Raw genomic sequence first — 14,298 nt, 5'->3', positions numbered from 1 at the left:
GGGAGGCGGGAGAGTGGGCGGTCCTGGTGTGGAGGCTCTGGAGAGGGGTTTGGGTGAGCAGGGAGGAGGGCAGGGCTGGGGGTGGCGAGGGAGGACCAAGGCTGCAAGCGAGGGCACGGAGCCGGGTGACAAAGCCTGATGGTCAGATGCTGAGGTCCACAATGCCAGGGTGTGGCATTTGGACTCAACTCCGAAGGCAGCAACAAGACACTGAGTGGATCTTCACTGGACTGGGACCGGGTGGGAGAGGAGTCACAGGGCACCTGGCTGCCGTGTCCCTGTTAATGGCTCAGGCCATTACTCAGCTACTGATCCGCCATGTGACTTGGGTTCTCTTCGAGACTCTTGGGGAAGCCGGAGAGGGTAAGGAGGGCTTCGAGGGTCTCAGAAGTGGGCCTGCCCGAGGACTTTCCCACCGGCCCCAGGATCCTGGGAGCTTCTGTGGACGCTCAGAAGAGAAGCCAGGGAGGGAGAAGCAGCTCCCTGTCCTCTCAGTCTGGGCCTCCACCAGGGTCTGGGCCGTGGCTCTGCCCTTGGAGTCCAATTCAGGGGTCCTGGTCTGTGCCGATGGCTCAGGACTGCTGCTTCCTGCTGTGGAAAGAGACCTTTGCCTGCAACCCCGAGCTGCCCCCAGGGAGGAAGGGTCCTGGGCATCTCATGCTCAGCCCCTTCCCCCTCCCCCACTCCCTACCACCCCAACCTGTGTCTGGGGCCAAAGACCCTTAGGGCCCTACTATTGTAGCACTCAGGCCACATGTATTCATTGATCACTTACTGTCTGTTGAGCACTCTGCAAGGTGCTGGGATACAATGATCGAGAGAATTGACAGCTCAGCAAGAGAGGCTGACATCAACGGATACACACACACACACACACACACACACACGTTAATTCAAGATCCCAGTTATTGTCATAGTAGAAGAGTTAAGAGAGTGATAAAAGATTATAATGGGGGTCCTGACTTTTACTGGACGGGGGAGATAGAGAGGGCCTGCCTGAGAATGAATGTGACTTCTGAGCCGATACACAGAGGGGGAGTAGGCATTTGCCAGGCACACAGGAGGGGAAGTGCTCTCTAGGCAGAGGCAAGAGCAGCACGTGCAAAGTCCCTGAGGTCGGAAACAAGCCTTAGAATAAATCGGATCTTAAGCTAAAAAGGCATTCAGAGTTGTCTTGACCAGTCAGCCGCCTAAGCTCGGCTTGTGCACTGTCAGTGGTGGGGGCTCCTCTCCTCCCCGGACCAGCAGGGCCCGACGCACGTGGCTCTGACGGTCAGAAGGCTCTTTACCCTGAGCTCGGCCTCCCTGTCCTCCAACCTGTTCACTGGGGGTTCCAACCAGGCCAGGTCTGGCCCCCACCCTCCCGGACCGGCCAGGCCTCCACAAGCTGGGGGAGGGGTGGGCTTTCGAGTGCCTCTCTTTGCCTACCCCCACCTCCCCGGGGAAGCCTGGACTCTGCCCACTGACCTCCTGCCCCCTCACCCTGCAGGTCATCCGGAAGGGCTGGCTGACCATTAACAATATTGGCATCATGAAGGGGGGCTCCAAGGAGTATTGGTTTGTGCTGACGGCCGAGAATCTGTCCTGGTACAAGGATGATGAGGTGAGTAAAGGGGTTGGACTGGTGGCCAAAGACAGGCTCAGAGCCTATCCCTGGCTTGGCAGGGACTGGACTGCCCAGCAGGGGGGTTTACAGATCCCATCAAAGACCCTTGGGTGGAGCTGGGCCGCAAGGATCAGGGGCAGGCAATCCTGGGGGCTCATCGGGGCTGGGCAGAGGTGGCGTGGCAGGACTGGGGAGCCTGGGCTGAGCACCCTAAAGAGGGTAGGTGAGGGTGTTAGGCACCCCTCTAACCCTAAACCCCGGCCCTGCAGCCGTCCTGGTCTCCTGCTCCAGGGCGCGCCACCTCTCTGTGGCCCCCACAGACCCATGACACACAGAGTCCAGCTGCCAGCCACCCTGTTAACCCCTGCATCCCAGTCCCCCAGGCCCCAGTGTCCAAGGGGCATGCCCAGATCACCTCCAGGCTGAGGGGTCAGGAGTGATGGGGTCCCACAGAGGCGCCCCTCAAAACCCCTCCCTGCCCAGTGGGGCACACAGACCACCCCCACCAGCCACCGCCCTCCCCTGCTGCTGGTTTCCTTTAAGAATGAGCCTATTTGGCTTCCACATCTGGATTCCAGAGGTGACCAGAGAGAGCGGGGAGGGCTGGGGGGGGGCTTGTGGTAATGAACTCCAGCTGGCTGCAGTGTGGGGGAGGGGACCCTCTTCTTCCTGAGGGGCCGTTGGAGAAGGGGGCTCCCTCCACTCTCAATGGGGTAGCAGGGCTCAAGGGGGGGTGATTTTGGTCTCCCAGTCCCCCCCACCCCCGCTCTCTGCCCCCTTCAAGTCGCCCTGGACAGGCCCCATCCCCACCTTGGGAGGGACCCTCTGTCGTCACTCGCAGGGGCGCCAAGCCATCTGGACCTCATTACCTCAAGCCTGGCCTCTCCCCGAGCACAGGGGCCGGGGAAGGGATGGAGTGTGAGGTGGCGTGGCAGGCGGGTGTGGGGGCGTTGCTTCCTGCTCTGTGGCCCAGGCCGGCTCCCATGGGCTGGGGGCGCCCACTGCAGGCCCCGCGCCTGACAATGTGACCTGGGGCTGACCGGCTGCATGCGGGTGAAGGGAGTGTAGGGGGGGGCCTGTCCTCATACCTGTGTATAAAGGGGTCTTTCTTGGGCTCTGTGTGGACATTTGAGTTGAGCTGTGTGGGAGCGGGCCCTGCGTGTACATGGGGGGGAGGGGAAGAAGGGGTAGGGGGAATGCTGGGAGGGGGAGGGGAGGCTTGTGGCTGTTGTGTGCGGGTGTTTTGTGGGAGGGAGTTTGGGGTGTAAGCATCTCTGTTTGGTATATGAGGGTCTCATGTGTGTCTGGGGGCAGACTGTGTGCCTGAAGCATGACTCGGGAGTGTGTGCTGTGTTGTTTGTGTCGGTGTAAGTGTGTGTGTGGGGGGGGGGGCTTGAGGAGGGAGGGTGTGGGTGTGCAGTGTCTGAGAATATGTATGTGTTTGGGATGTAAGATGGGAGAGGACCAGTGTTCCGTTGGAAGGGTGTGTGTGTATGTGTGTGTGTGCGTGTGTGCGTGCCCTCACCCGTGTGTGTGTGTGTGTGTGTGTGTGCGCCCTCACCTCTGTGTGTGTGTGTCCTCACCCGTGTGTGTGTGTGTGTGCATGTGCCCTCACCCGTGTGTGTGTGTGTGTCCTCACCCGTGTGTGTGTGTGTATGCGTGTGCCCTCACCCATGTGTGTGTGCCCTCACGTGTGTGTGTGTGTGTGTGTGTGTGTGTGTGTGCGCGCTTGCACTGTGCTTGGGGCATGGATGTGTGATTTAAAGTGCGGGGGGGGGGTGTGTGGGTGCCTGAGATGGGGGGTGTGCATGTGTTGGATGTGAGTGGAATTTTGCACTAGAACATCTGGGGACATGGAGGTGGTCCCGCTGAGGGGAAAGGGATCTGTCCCCCTTCTTCCCCCAGCCGCCGGCCCTCGAGTCTTTGGGATTTGGGTGACCCTCAGGGCAAACAGCTACCCACATCCCCAGCCCTCCTCAACTCCCCCATCTTCTCAGACTCCCTTCACCACCCCCTCAGCACCCCCACCCCATCTCACAGCAGGATGGCACCCCCTCCCTCTGCGCCTCCCCCCAGCCCACCCTCTGCCCCCCACACCCCCGGCCCCAGCTCCAAGCCCGGCTCTGGGATGGCGGTCGGTCCAGCTCTCCAGCGGCGCCGAGGGTCTAACCCAGCCAGCCTAACCAATGTGCAGACTACTGTACAATTTGCGAGTCCTGAACAGATAGTCTAAACACTGGGTAGACGGAGTGGTCCATCCAGGCGGCGGCAGCTGTCGTCGGTGGGAGCTTCGGCCCGGCTCCTGGAGATCCAAGACCCCCAGCCCCAGCCCAGCCAGCCCAGGTCCCCTCTCTGCTCTCGGCTCCCCTTCTGCCTCCTTTGACGTGGCAGGGGTGAGCAAGCGCTGTGGCTGGGAAGGAGGGGCCTGGGGAGGGGGCCGGCCAGCAGGAAGGGAGGGGTGGGGGGAGGCGGCCACTCCTGCCTAGTGTCCAACCCCAGAGCTCAGGGCTGTGGCGGCGGGGCCTCCCTCGAATGCTTCCAGATGTTCCCTGGCCTCATGTGCAACTTCCTCCTCTCCTCCCCCAGCCGCCCTCTGGGGCTCCCGGCCGCCGGGCCACTCGCCTGGCATAAAGAGGGCTTTATGTGGCTGGACAGGCCAGGCGGGTGCAGGGGCAGAGCGAGGTGGGCAGAATGAGGCCAGGACAGGGAGCAAGGTTCTCCTGAACCCAGCCCCCACCTGAGATCGTGGCTGAGGCCCCTGCCCAAGTCCTGAGTCCCCAAGACCCACATAGACCTCCCCCGCTCCCCAGCGTGGGTCCTGTGGCGGTGGGTGGGCAAGTGGGTTACACACAGCAGAGACCACTCCTCCCAGAGCCCCATCCCCGAGTCCCCCCTCCAGAAATCGCTGGGCTCCTCCCCTTAATGCAGCATCCCCCAGACATGTCGGCCCCCACCAGACTCACACACGTGTGCATGTGGGCCTGGGACTCACATGCCCATCCACGGATACGTGTAACTCCTCCCAGACGGCTACAGATAAACTAGGCACGTCCAGCCCACTACACAAGCTGTGTGCACAGGAACACATGAACGCACACCCGTGTCCTACAGTCACGTTCATGCCAACACATAGACACTGACACTTGCCACACACATCTGTGTAAATGCGCACACATCCTCACGGGCACACACACATGCTCACATGGACACACGGCTGTGCTGGGCACCTCCTCAGACACACAGCTCTGCAGCGCAGACTCATGGGCATGCCCACGGTGGTGAGAGGAGATGTGTGTGCACACAGACTCGCCATCTCCAGCCCGCGCTGTGTGCTGATTGCTAACACATGGGCTTCTGCGGGGAGGGGGCTGAGCCAGCCCTTTGAAGCCGAGGGGCTGGTGGCCCCCCTTCCTGTCTCTACAGTCAGGAAATGAAGTCAGAGGCTTATCCAAAGCAGGCCCAGCAGCCAGGCCGGGGGCGAAAGAGGTTCCAGGGTGGGGGTGGAGGGTAGGGGGGGGGGGGCGGTGTCCCTGGCTGGGGCTGGCCTGGCCTGCCTCCAGGGCTTTCTTGGGGAGAGATTTGGGAGCCACCCTCAGCCTTGCCACCCTGGGCGCTTGGGCTCTGGCAGGTATGCAGAGGTGGTGGGCATGGCTTGAATGCCATTAGGAGCAGGGCTGCCAGCAAGCCCAGGGCACTTGGGTCAGACAGCACCTGTGCAATGTGAGGGGGCTGGAGCCAGAAGCCAGGGCACCCTCAGCGTAGAGCTGTCTCAGGGAGTGAGGTGTAGCAGAGAGGGTGCCAGCCTCACCCCTGGCTCTCCCCGCAGGAGAAAGAGAAGAAGTACATGCTGTCCGTGGACAACCTGAAGCTGCGGGACGTGGAGAAGGGCTTCATGTCGAGCAAGCATATCTTCGCCCTCTTCAACACGGAGCAGAGGTGCCTGCCTGCGCCCACCAGGGCTGCGGGGCCCCGGACCCGGCAAGCCCCAAACCACCCCCACTGAGGAGAAGCGGGGGCCACAGATACAAAAAGGAGAGGGACCTGCCCCAAGCCCCTCAGCTAGTCATTCATTTGACAGATATTTATGGAGCCCCTACTCTGTGCTGGGCATTTTGTCAAGATCTTCCCACCCGTCACCCCCTCCTCTCCCCCTCCTCCCTCCCGCTCCCTCCTCCCCCTGTCCTCACACACTCACTCTGTCTGCCTGCTCTGCATGAGACACTCTGCTAGGCACTGGGACAAAAGGGAGCCCCAGTCATGACTTCTCACGTTGGTAAGTGTCCCGGCCTCTCACCTCCTCACCCAGGGCTCATTCTAATGGGCTCTGTGCTACTCAGAGACAAGGGCTCAGTATAGCTGCCATCAGGGAGTCCCCGAGAGTCAGAGAGGGAGGCCAGTGGGGCTGAGACCCACAGGAGGGGCTGCACTGTCACCGATGTCCTTAGGGAGGGCTCGGTCCCTTTCTAACTGAACATACCAGCGCTCATGTCACTGAACCCTCGCGTTACCCCAGGAGGCAGGAATCGTTGTTCACCTGCCTTCCTGATGAGGAAACTGAGGCTTGGAGGGAGGAAGGGACTTGCCCGGGGTCACCCAGCTGGGAAACGAGGAAGCGGGACTGGGCCCCAGGCGTGAGGACCTCAGCCCGTGCAAGCCCCGAACCGCCGGGGTGAATGGGCTTCGCCCGTCCCCTCACCGCCCGCCCCATCTTGCAGGAATGTCTACAAAGATTATCGGCAGCTGGAACTGGCCTGCGAGACACAGGAGGAGGTGGATAGCTGGAAGGCCTCCTTCCTGAGGGCTGGCGTATACCCTGAGCGTGTTGGGGTGAGTGGCAGGGCAGGGAGGGGAAGGGCAAGCTGCTTATAATGGGGAGTCTGGGGCCCCATCCTCAGTGACGCCATGTTCCGGAGCCCTCGCTGAGCTAAAACATAACAGGCATCGCTCCGCTACCTGCTGCCCTCCTCCAATAGCGGGTTTGTGTGTCCCCTCCTCGGCCACAGTCCTGCAACCCCGTCACGTGGTAGTGGTTTCTTGTGACTGCCTTCCCTTCCCCCCTCTTTCACTGTGGCAGTGTCTCCAGTTGCCTTAGAGTTGGGGTACAGTGCCCTGGGCTCACTCAATCCTTCCCCCTTTCCTCTGTGTGTCTGTCTCGGCTGTGCTCGCTGGCGGTGGCAATGCTGGTGTGGTGACCTCTATGGTTTTGGTGTGGGCCTCCCAGGACAAGGAGAAAGTGAGTGTGCCCCTCCCTCCCCTTCTGCCATGTGTCTCCAGCCTGGCACGACCTCTGGCCAGGTCTTTAGAATCACCAAGGGACCTTAGAGATGTCCTTTCCCAGTTTATGGACTGGGAAACGGAGGCAAATTCTAAGCTCTAGAGCAGGGGTGGGCAAACTTTTTGACTCGAGGGCCACAATGGGTTCTTAAACTGGACCGGAGGGCCGGAACAAAAGCATGGATGGAGTGTTTGTGTGAACTAATATAAATTCAAAGTAAACATCATTACATAAAAGGGTACGGTCTTTTTTTTTTTTTTTAGTTTTATTCATTTCAAATGGGCCGGATCCGGCCCAAGGGCCGTAGTTTGCCCACGGCTGCTCTAGAGTCAGAGAAATAAGGTTAAACGAGGGTCTGGGGTCCTGAGGGGCTTTGGGATGGGCAGAGCCCAGAGACCCAGAGCATGTGGGGGAGCTAGTGTCCATGTGTCCAGGCCAATTGCTTCTCTCTGTGCCTCAGTGTTCCAGGTACCATTGGAGGGGAGGGGCTGAGACCTTGGGGAGCCTGGAACCTGGCTTTGAGGGTCCAGCCACCCTGATGCCCTCTGTTCCCAATGGTAGGCCAACGAGACGGAGGAGAATGGCTCAGACAACTTCATGCACTCCATGGACCCCCAGCTGGAGCGGCAGGTGGAGACCATCCGGAACCTGGTGGACTCGTACATGGCCATCGTCAACAAGACCGTGCGCGACCTTATGCCTAAGACCATCATGCACCTCATGATTAACAATGTGGGTGCACCCCCCACCCGTGGGGGGCGGGTACTCTTGTGAGACCAGGGAGGCTGGCAGCCAGGTTAGCCTGGGAGGGAGGGTTAGGTCCACACCAGAACCATCTAGTAAAAACCGTATAATGTGATTCAGATACCTAAGTTGTTCCAAACATGCTTGAAAGCTTTTCAGGAGGGGCTAGGAATCTGCATCTTTTGAGAACACCCAGACCATGTTTTAAAATACACACTCTAAAGAACCACTACCACCTGTGGCTCAGTGAAAAAGCGTAGACCCTGGAGAATTAGAACTGTGTTTGAATCCTGCCACAGATTTGCTGTGTGACTTTGAGCAATTGAACTACCCTCTCTGAACCTGTTTCTTTATATGTAAAACTAGAGGCCCAGTGCGTGAATTCGTGCATGGGTAGGGGCCGATCTGGCCCGGGTGTGGGAGTTTGGCTGGCCCCGCCCCCTGGTCGAACTGGTGGAACTCCCGGTGGAGGGGACAATTTGCATATTAGCTTTTTATTGTATAGAATATAGATAATAATAGAGTTGAGAAGTAAATTAATATAAAGTGCATAGCAACACAGTGCCTGGCATGTAGGAGCTGTTCAACATATATTTGAATAACAAGACACAGGCCTATGATGTAAAAAAACTCAGCATCTCTCCATGAATATCTCAGAGCCTAGGCCAGGTACCCTTCCCCTACACACCGAGACTCACCTCTCCCCCAATCCAAGCACATTTATACCTGTTACTCCAGGGCTCAGAAAATTTAAAACTATCTTCCTTATTTTGGTCCAATGGAGCATGAAAGTCCTTGGAAAGGATTTAACCAGCACATTTTACAGATGAGGAAAGTGGGACTGTAAAGTGCTGCGTAAGGGTTTTCCTAGATGTACGATGGTCCCTGAGTGTCCTCCCAGACCTGTGATCTTGAACAGGTCACTTTTCCTCTCTTGATCATCTGTGAAAAGGGCAAGGGACCAGGGCTGGGGGGAATGGGAAACTGGGGAGATCTCAGAGTTTAGGCAGAGACCTGCACCCCAAAACCTCCAGTCCAGGGTACGGTCATAGCAGGGCCCCACGGGCAGAGAAGGCGTCAGGTCCCACCCCTCTCCTCTCTTCGCTGCCTGCACACAGACCAAGGAATTCATCTTCTCGGAGCTGTTGGCCAACCTGTACTCGTGCGGGGACCAGAACACACTGATGGAGGAGTCAGCCGAGCAAGCTCAGCGGCGGGATGAGATGCTGCGCATGTACCACGCACTGAAGGAGGCGCTCAGCATCATCGGCGACATCAACACGACCACTGTCAGCACGCCCATGCCGCCGCCCGTGGACGACTCCTGGCTGCAGGTGCAGAGTGTACCGGCTGGACGCAGGTACCAGGGCCGGCCCCCACGGCCCCAAAGCCCCCCAGCCCGGGGCCCGCGGGAGGAGGGCCGGGACCGGGCAGTGGCGCGCCCGCGTCACCGGGGCGGCTCCCACTGGAGCGAGGGGCGGGTCTTAGAGAGGGAGGGGCTTGTCGCGGGGCGGGGCTTGCCGTGGAGCGCTGGCTGCGGGGCGAGGCGGAGCTGGAACGTGGGAGCCCCTGGGGGCGGGGCTGACGCTCCAGCGACCACCGGGGGCGGGGCTTGCGTGCATGGGCGGGGCCTGCACGGGCTGGGGCGGGGCTTCGGGTGGGGCGGAGCCGCTCATCTCTCGCCTCTTGTCCTCGGCTCCTTTTCGCCCGCAGGTCACCCACGTCCAGCCCCACGCCACAGCGCCGAGCCCCCGCCGTGCCCCCAGCCCGGCCCGGGTCGCGGGGCCCTGCTCCTGGGCCTCCGCCTGCTGGGTCCGCCCTGGGGGCGGCGCCCCCCGTGCCCTCCAGGCCGGGGGCTTCCCCTGATCCCTTCGGTCCTCCCCCCCAGGTGCCCTCGCGCCCCAACCGTGCCCCGCCCGGGGTCCCCAGGTGAGTAGGGGTTGAAAGCCGCGGAAGAGACCGCCGGGCGGGCGTGGCCGGGAGGGAGATGTGGCTGGATTCTGCAGCGTCCGCCCTGGCCGCCAGAGCCCGCCCTCGAGGGTGCCAGAGCCCGGAGGTGTGGCCCGGCCGAGGGCTGGAGGAGCCTGCCCCCTAGGGAGCGCTGAGTCCCGGAGGTGGTCGTTTCTGGGGAGGGGGCGGTGGGGCTCCTCCCACCTGCCCCCTTCTTTCCAGCACTTGCATGGCGCTTCCCTCCTTTTCCACTCTATCTGTCACATATTGCATTCCTCCTTCCTCCCCTTCTCCATTTGTCCTCCACTTCTCTCACCCAGTCCCTAGTGAGCCTGCCTCAGGTCTGAGGATCTGAACCCAGGACGTCCTGGAATGTGTAGATGTTGTTCACTTACACGCAGGGCTACCCTGATGTCCCCACCTCCCAGTCCTGACTCTTTTGAGCTGTCCCAGGAGGGTGTCCCGCCTCTGACTCACAGGAGAGAGGCCAGGCTGTGACTGTGACCAGCGAGGTGTGTGATGTGTGTGTGGGCGTGCACACGGGTGTGAGAGTGTGAGAATGGCACCCAGGCCAGGGGTAGGACATGGAGCAGCTGGGAAAGGGCGTGGGAGCCATGGGACAATCTGATGGCTTTCTTCCTTTCCCCTGCCTCTGGCCCTGCCTGTCCTGGGCCAACATGGTGAGTGTGGGACAGGAGTGGGTGAAGGCTGACCCTTTCCCAGAGGTTTTCAGGGAAAAGGATTCTACTTCATCCCTTGGCTTTGCTTCTCGATCCATGACCCTCTTTTAAGGAAGCTCACTCTGATATCTAACAGTCTGCCCTGTTCCCACTGGACATGTCTGAGGAAGCACAAATCAGACCAACAGCGTCTATTTATGTTTCCAGATGGCTGGAGGGTAGGGTCATGGGTCCAGCCTTCCTGAGCCCGAAGTGCAGCAGCGACGAGGCTTGCTCTGTGGTGACCTGTGGTCAAAGCAGATGGGGCAAAGCAGGCAGCACGGTACCGATCGAGAGCAGTTCAGAGGCTCTGGTTCACTCTGGCCTGTAGGCAAGTCGTGTTCCCTTCCCAGGCCTCAGTCTCCCTTCGACCAAGTGAGAATTAACATTCTGCCTTTTCCCCAGGGTTGGAGTGGGGCTCAAGGGAGACAGTGGCTAGAGGAATGCCTCCTTAACCACAAAGGTGGCTCTACGAGCACTTGGCTAACTTCCAACGTGAGTTCAGATTCTTCAGGGCATTTGACATGCCCAGGTCTGTGCTGAGGTCTGGCATACGGGAACTTGAAGATTTGGTACCTGCTCTAACTCCCATTTTGCTAACACGCAGGAAACATTTGGCAGATCACGGTCCTGCCTCAGGGACGAGAGCAGTCTCAGGGCGTCTCAGGGCAGCTTGACCTCAGTGAGGTCATGGTGCTGACTGAGATAAGACTCGGTCGTCAGGGTTGGGAGGCATTTGGGTAGGGAGCGGCAGTGTGGGCAAAGGCTTGGTGTGGGGCGCATTGAGGAGAGCCGCTGGCCGGAGCAGAGTGCAGATAGAATGAGGAAGAATAAGCAAAGGTTGCCCTGGGCACAACGGGGCAGCTTGAAGAACCCTCAGAGTCCACAGAAAAGTTGGACTTGTTAGGACTCAACACGGTGGGCAACAGGGAGCCATGGAAGGCTCTTGGGCAGAGAAATGACAACTGGATCCTCAGAAAGCAAAACCTGTTCCTATGGAGCATTGCAGACGGCCCTCTGAGCACGCCAGGCATGAGTGTGCAGGGAGCTGGTGCAAATGCCTCCTGTGTGCGGGCGAGCTTCTGTGTTGTGACTCGGGCCCCCGCGTGCTTCAGTGTGCCAAGTGGCTGCATGCCCCGGATCCATGCTGCACGTGCCAGCCAGCGCGGGTGCTGGGCAGTGGGAGGTGGGAGAGGTAGATGCGTGTTGTTTGTGGGCATGTGTGTCAGCGTGTGCATGCGGGGCTGTGGGGCCTCACAGCATTGTGTGCACGCCCGTGCGTGTGTGTGAGCGTGTCCGCCACCCCCAGGCCTGCCCTGTCCGTGCGTGTGAACTGCCATGTTGATTTCGTGCTGTCTTTCAGAATCACTATCAGTGACCCCTGAGGAGCGTCAGCCACGGTAGGTACATGCCTCTTGGCCTGCTGCATGAGTGGTGTGTCTGCCCCTGCTGCACCAGCTCCACACGGGGGGCACACCTAGGACTGCAGGGCCCGGCTCCCGCCCTCTCCCTTCTGCAGCTCCAGACTTATTCTTTCCTCCTTCTGTCCTCACTGCCAGCTGCTCTCTCACCTCCCTTCTCAGCGAGCCTCGGGACTCAGTGCCACTGCCCAGGATCTCCGTGGCTGAGCCTGGGGGGGCTCTTGGGACAGGCTCCGCACCCAAGCTGGCAGACATGGGTGTTCTCCAGCGCGGCCAGAGGGCAGAGAGCTCGTGGCTTAGGGTGTAGGGGCAGGGAGCTTGGGCTCAGGCAGCCTTGGAACTTCACCCTGGGGGGCCATACTCGCTCCCCAGCTCCCCAGTCTGAGCCGTGCTCGGGCAGGACGGCCAGCTCGCAGCCGTGGAGCAATAGGACCCGAATCCACCAGAGGGCAGAGTCCCACCTCTACTGTGCAGTGATCTGGGGAGAAGGCTCTGGTTGGTGGATGACTTCTGAAAGCCTCGGGGTCCTATCCACACCATCAGCCCAGAACACACCTCACAGGCGAGGCAGGCTCCCGCAGCCCCTTCCCCCGCCTCCTTGGTGTTGTCACGCCTGGGAGTGCACGACTGAAGGCAGCGTTCTCAGCCCCAGGTGCAGCACCCAGCCAGCCCCAGGGCTCACAGACCTGGGCCTGTTGCTCCTAGAGGCGGCCCACACTTTCCAGCCAGGGGGACGGCAGTGTCTGCTGACCTGGGCAGGCCAGCCTCTCTGAGTTCCATCCCGGCTGGGCCGCAGAACTCGCCCAGCGAACCCGCCTGCCACTCTGTCCCTGCCGCTGACTCTCATTCTTCTGCTTTTCCCCAGCAGGAAGGGCCCAGCCTCACCTACGCGACCTGCGGTCCCCCGACCACCTGAGGCTCCCCTCTTAGACTTATAAGCCTGTGGCCACTGGCATCCAGCTGCCTGTCCTCCACTCCCCAGGGTCCCTTCAGAGGACTCCTGAGCTTTCTGCCCACCCAGAGAGGCCTCCAGGGCTCCCTCCAGCCATCCTTTTAGCTTTGCCCTCCTGGTTGAAACAGTGTTCTTTCTCCTGTCTTTTCCATCAGGCCTGGTGGCTGTTGCCTGGGGCTCAGAGCCCCATCCTCCCTGAGGCTAGTGGTGGCCTGGGCCAGTGGGTTGAGGATAGGGAACCACAGAAGAAGGAAGCCAGCGGGGGCTGAGCATGTGTCTGGAGCTATGGGTGCACTGCCTGGTGGTGTGTGAGAGACCAGCGTGCGTGGCGGGGGAGGGCCACCCCAGCCTCCAGCCCAGACCCCACAAAGCTCTGGCCCCGCCCATCTCCAGCTCCTCCCTTCCACCTCCCCTTTCTTGTCTCTCCCCTCTCTTCCAGAATCCTTGCCCACACCTTCGCCTGCATCTTCTTCCCCTGCCCTCCCCTCACACGCCTGTGGGCTCAGCTGCCCTTGCCTTACCAGCTCTCTCCCTCCTCTCTCCTGTTCTCTCTGTTTCCTCTCCAACTGCCAGCCGATCGGGTCAGGCAAGTCCATCCCGTCCTGAGAGCCCCAGGCCCCCCTTCGACCTCTAACCAGATCCCTCTATTCCTCGGAGACCTCTTTCCAAGCCTTCCTGGACGGCTGTTCTGTGACTTGACAGTGGCTCCCCAGCCCCAAAGCCTCCCCCTTCATCTGTGACTTAGTCTGTTGTAGTGGTGAGCTGACACACCCAGCGTGACGTTGGTGAAACTTGTGCCCCTGTGGTATTTCTCCTGCTCCGTTCTATAAATAACTATAAATAACCATATATTATACATATATATATATACATGCACACAGACATGGCTGCCACAGTCTCACCTCTAGTGCTGGGAACTACCGTGCTGTCCTTGAGGAGTCTTGTGACCCAACTATAAGGGAACACAGTCACCCTGACATCCTCCTCCAAAGCGTGCCACCTCCGATGAGCTTCCCTGTCATGCCCACCCAGCCTGTGACAGCCAGCCCCCTCTGCTGCCACCCCACCCCTCCCTCCTCCTGCGCAGGGGTGCTGTATTGGCAGCTGCGTGGTTCTCTGACTGCTACCAGTCTGTCTCTTGGCTGAGAATAAATAAAACCCATTTCTGGACAATGGGGAAAAGTGTGTCCTCTGCTGGCTTGTGTTTGTGGCACTGAGAGAGGTGAAGGTTTAACATTGGGGTGCGGGGGTGGGAAGGACCCAGCCATTGCTAGGGTGCTGTCAGGAATGATAAAAACCAGGCCCCACGCTTTCCACAGCTACTGGGAAAGCACCTGGATATTTGCAGGTCCTCATCCTGTGAATCCTGCTCTGACCACTAGGGGGCAGGAGCACCATCAGCCTGGAGGGAGGATGTGGGGTGTGGGCCGGCAGGGTGGAGGGACTGAACAAACAGGCCACGGGAGGGCAGGGTCATGGATCGGAGAGCAGCTGGCCTGGAAGTCGGCTCTCTCGGGTGCTGGGATGCTGCTTTCCCTCCTCAGGGTTAGATCAGTCTTCTGAGTCTGGCAGCCATTCAGGCCCCTTAGAGCCCTGTGGCTGACCCCGGGGGTCCCCCAGTCTTCACCAAG

General features: G+C 60.1%; 1 protein-coding gene across 20 annotated transcripts in view; it reads left to right on the top strand.

Annotated features, from left to right (window-relative positions):
- DNM1 (dynamin 1) overlaps positions 1–13,852 on the top strand; it is a 43,402-nt gene extending 29,550 nt beyond the window's left edge. For 4 of the 20 annotated variants that reach the window (XM_036329514.1, XM_036329512.1, XM_036329508.1 and 1 more), the window contains 8 exons: positions 1,490–1,603; positions 5,433–5,542; positions 6,322–6,433; positions 6,828–6,839; positions 7,443–7,613; positions 8,744–8,985; positions 9,339–9,554; positions 12,581–13,852. In XM_036329514.1, coding sequence (XP_036185407.1) covers positions 1,490–1,603; positions 5,433–5,542; positions 6,322–6,433; positions 6,828–6,839; positions 7,443–7,613; positions 8,744–8,985; positions 9,339–9,554; positions 12,581–12,653 — 1,050 coding nt within the window. In that variant the 3' untranslated portion in view covers positions 12,654–13,852. Of the gene's footprint in view, positions 1–1,489; positions 1,604–5,432; positions 5,543–6,321; positions 6,434–6,827; positions 6,840–7,442; positions 7,614–8,743; positions 8,986–9,338; positions 9,555–10,591; positions 10,594–11,657; positions 11,695–12,580 lie in introns of all 20 variants that reach the window. The other 16 variants (XM_036329519.1, XM_036329517.1, XM_036329511.1 and 13 more) reach the window with 13 other exon arrangements.
- The last annotated feature ends 446 nt before the right edge of the window (positions 13,853–14,298 follow it).

The sequence above is a fragment of the Myotis myotis genome, unplaced genomic scaffold (genome assembly GCF_014108235.1).
Source record: "Myotis myotis isolate mMyoMyo1 unplaced genomic scaffold, mMyoMyo1.p scaffold_m19_p_12, whole genome shotgun sequence".
NCBI classification, from domain to species: domain Eukaryota; kingdom Metazoa; phylum Chordata; class Mammalia; order Chiroptera; family Vespertilionidae; genus Myotis; species Myotis myotis.
The sequence above is the reverse complement of the archived record's forward strand: the minus strand, read 5'-3'. Positions and strand labels throughout refer to the sequence as shown.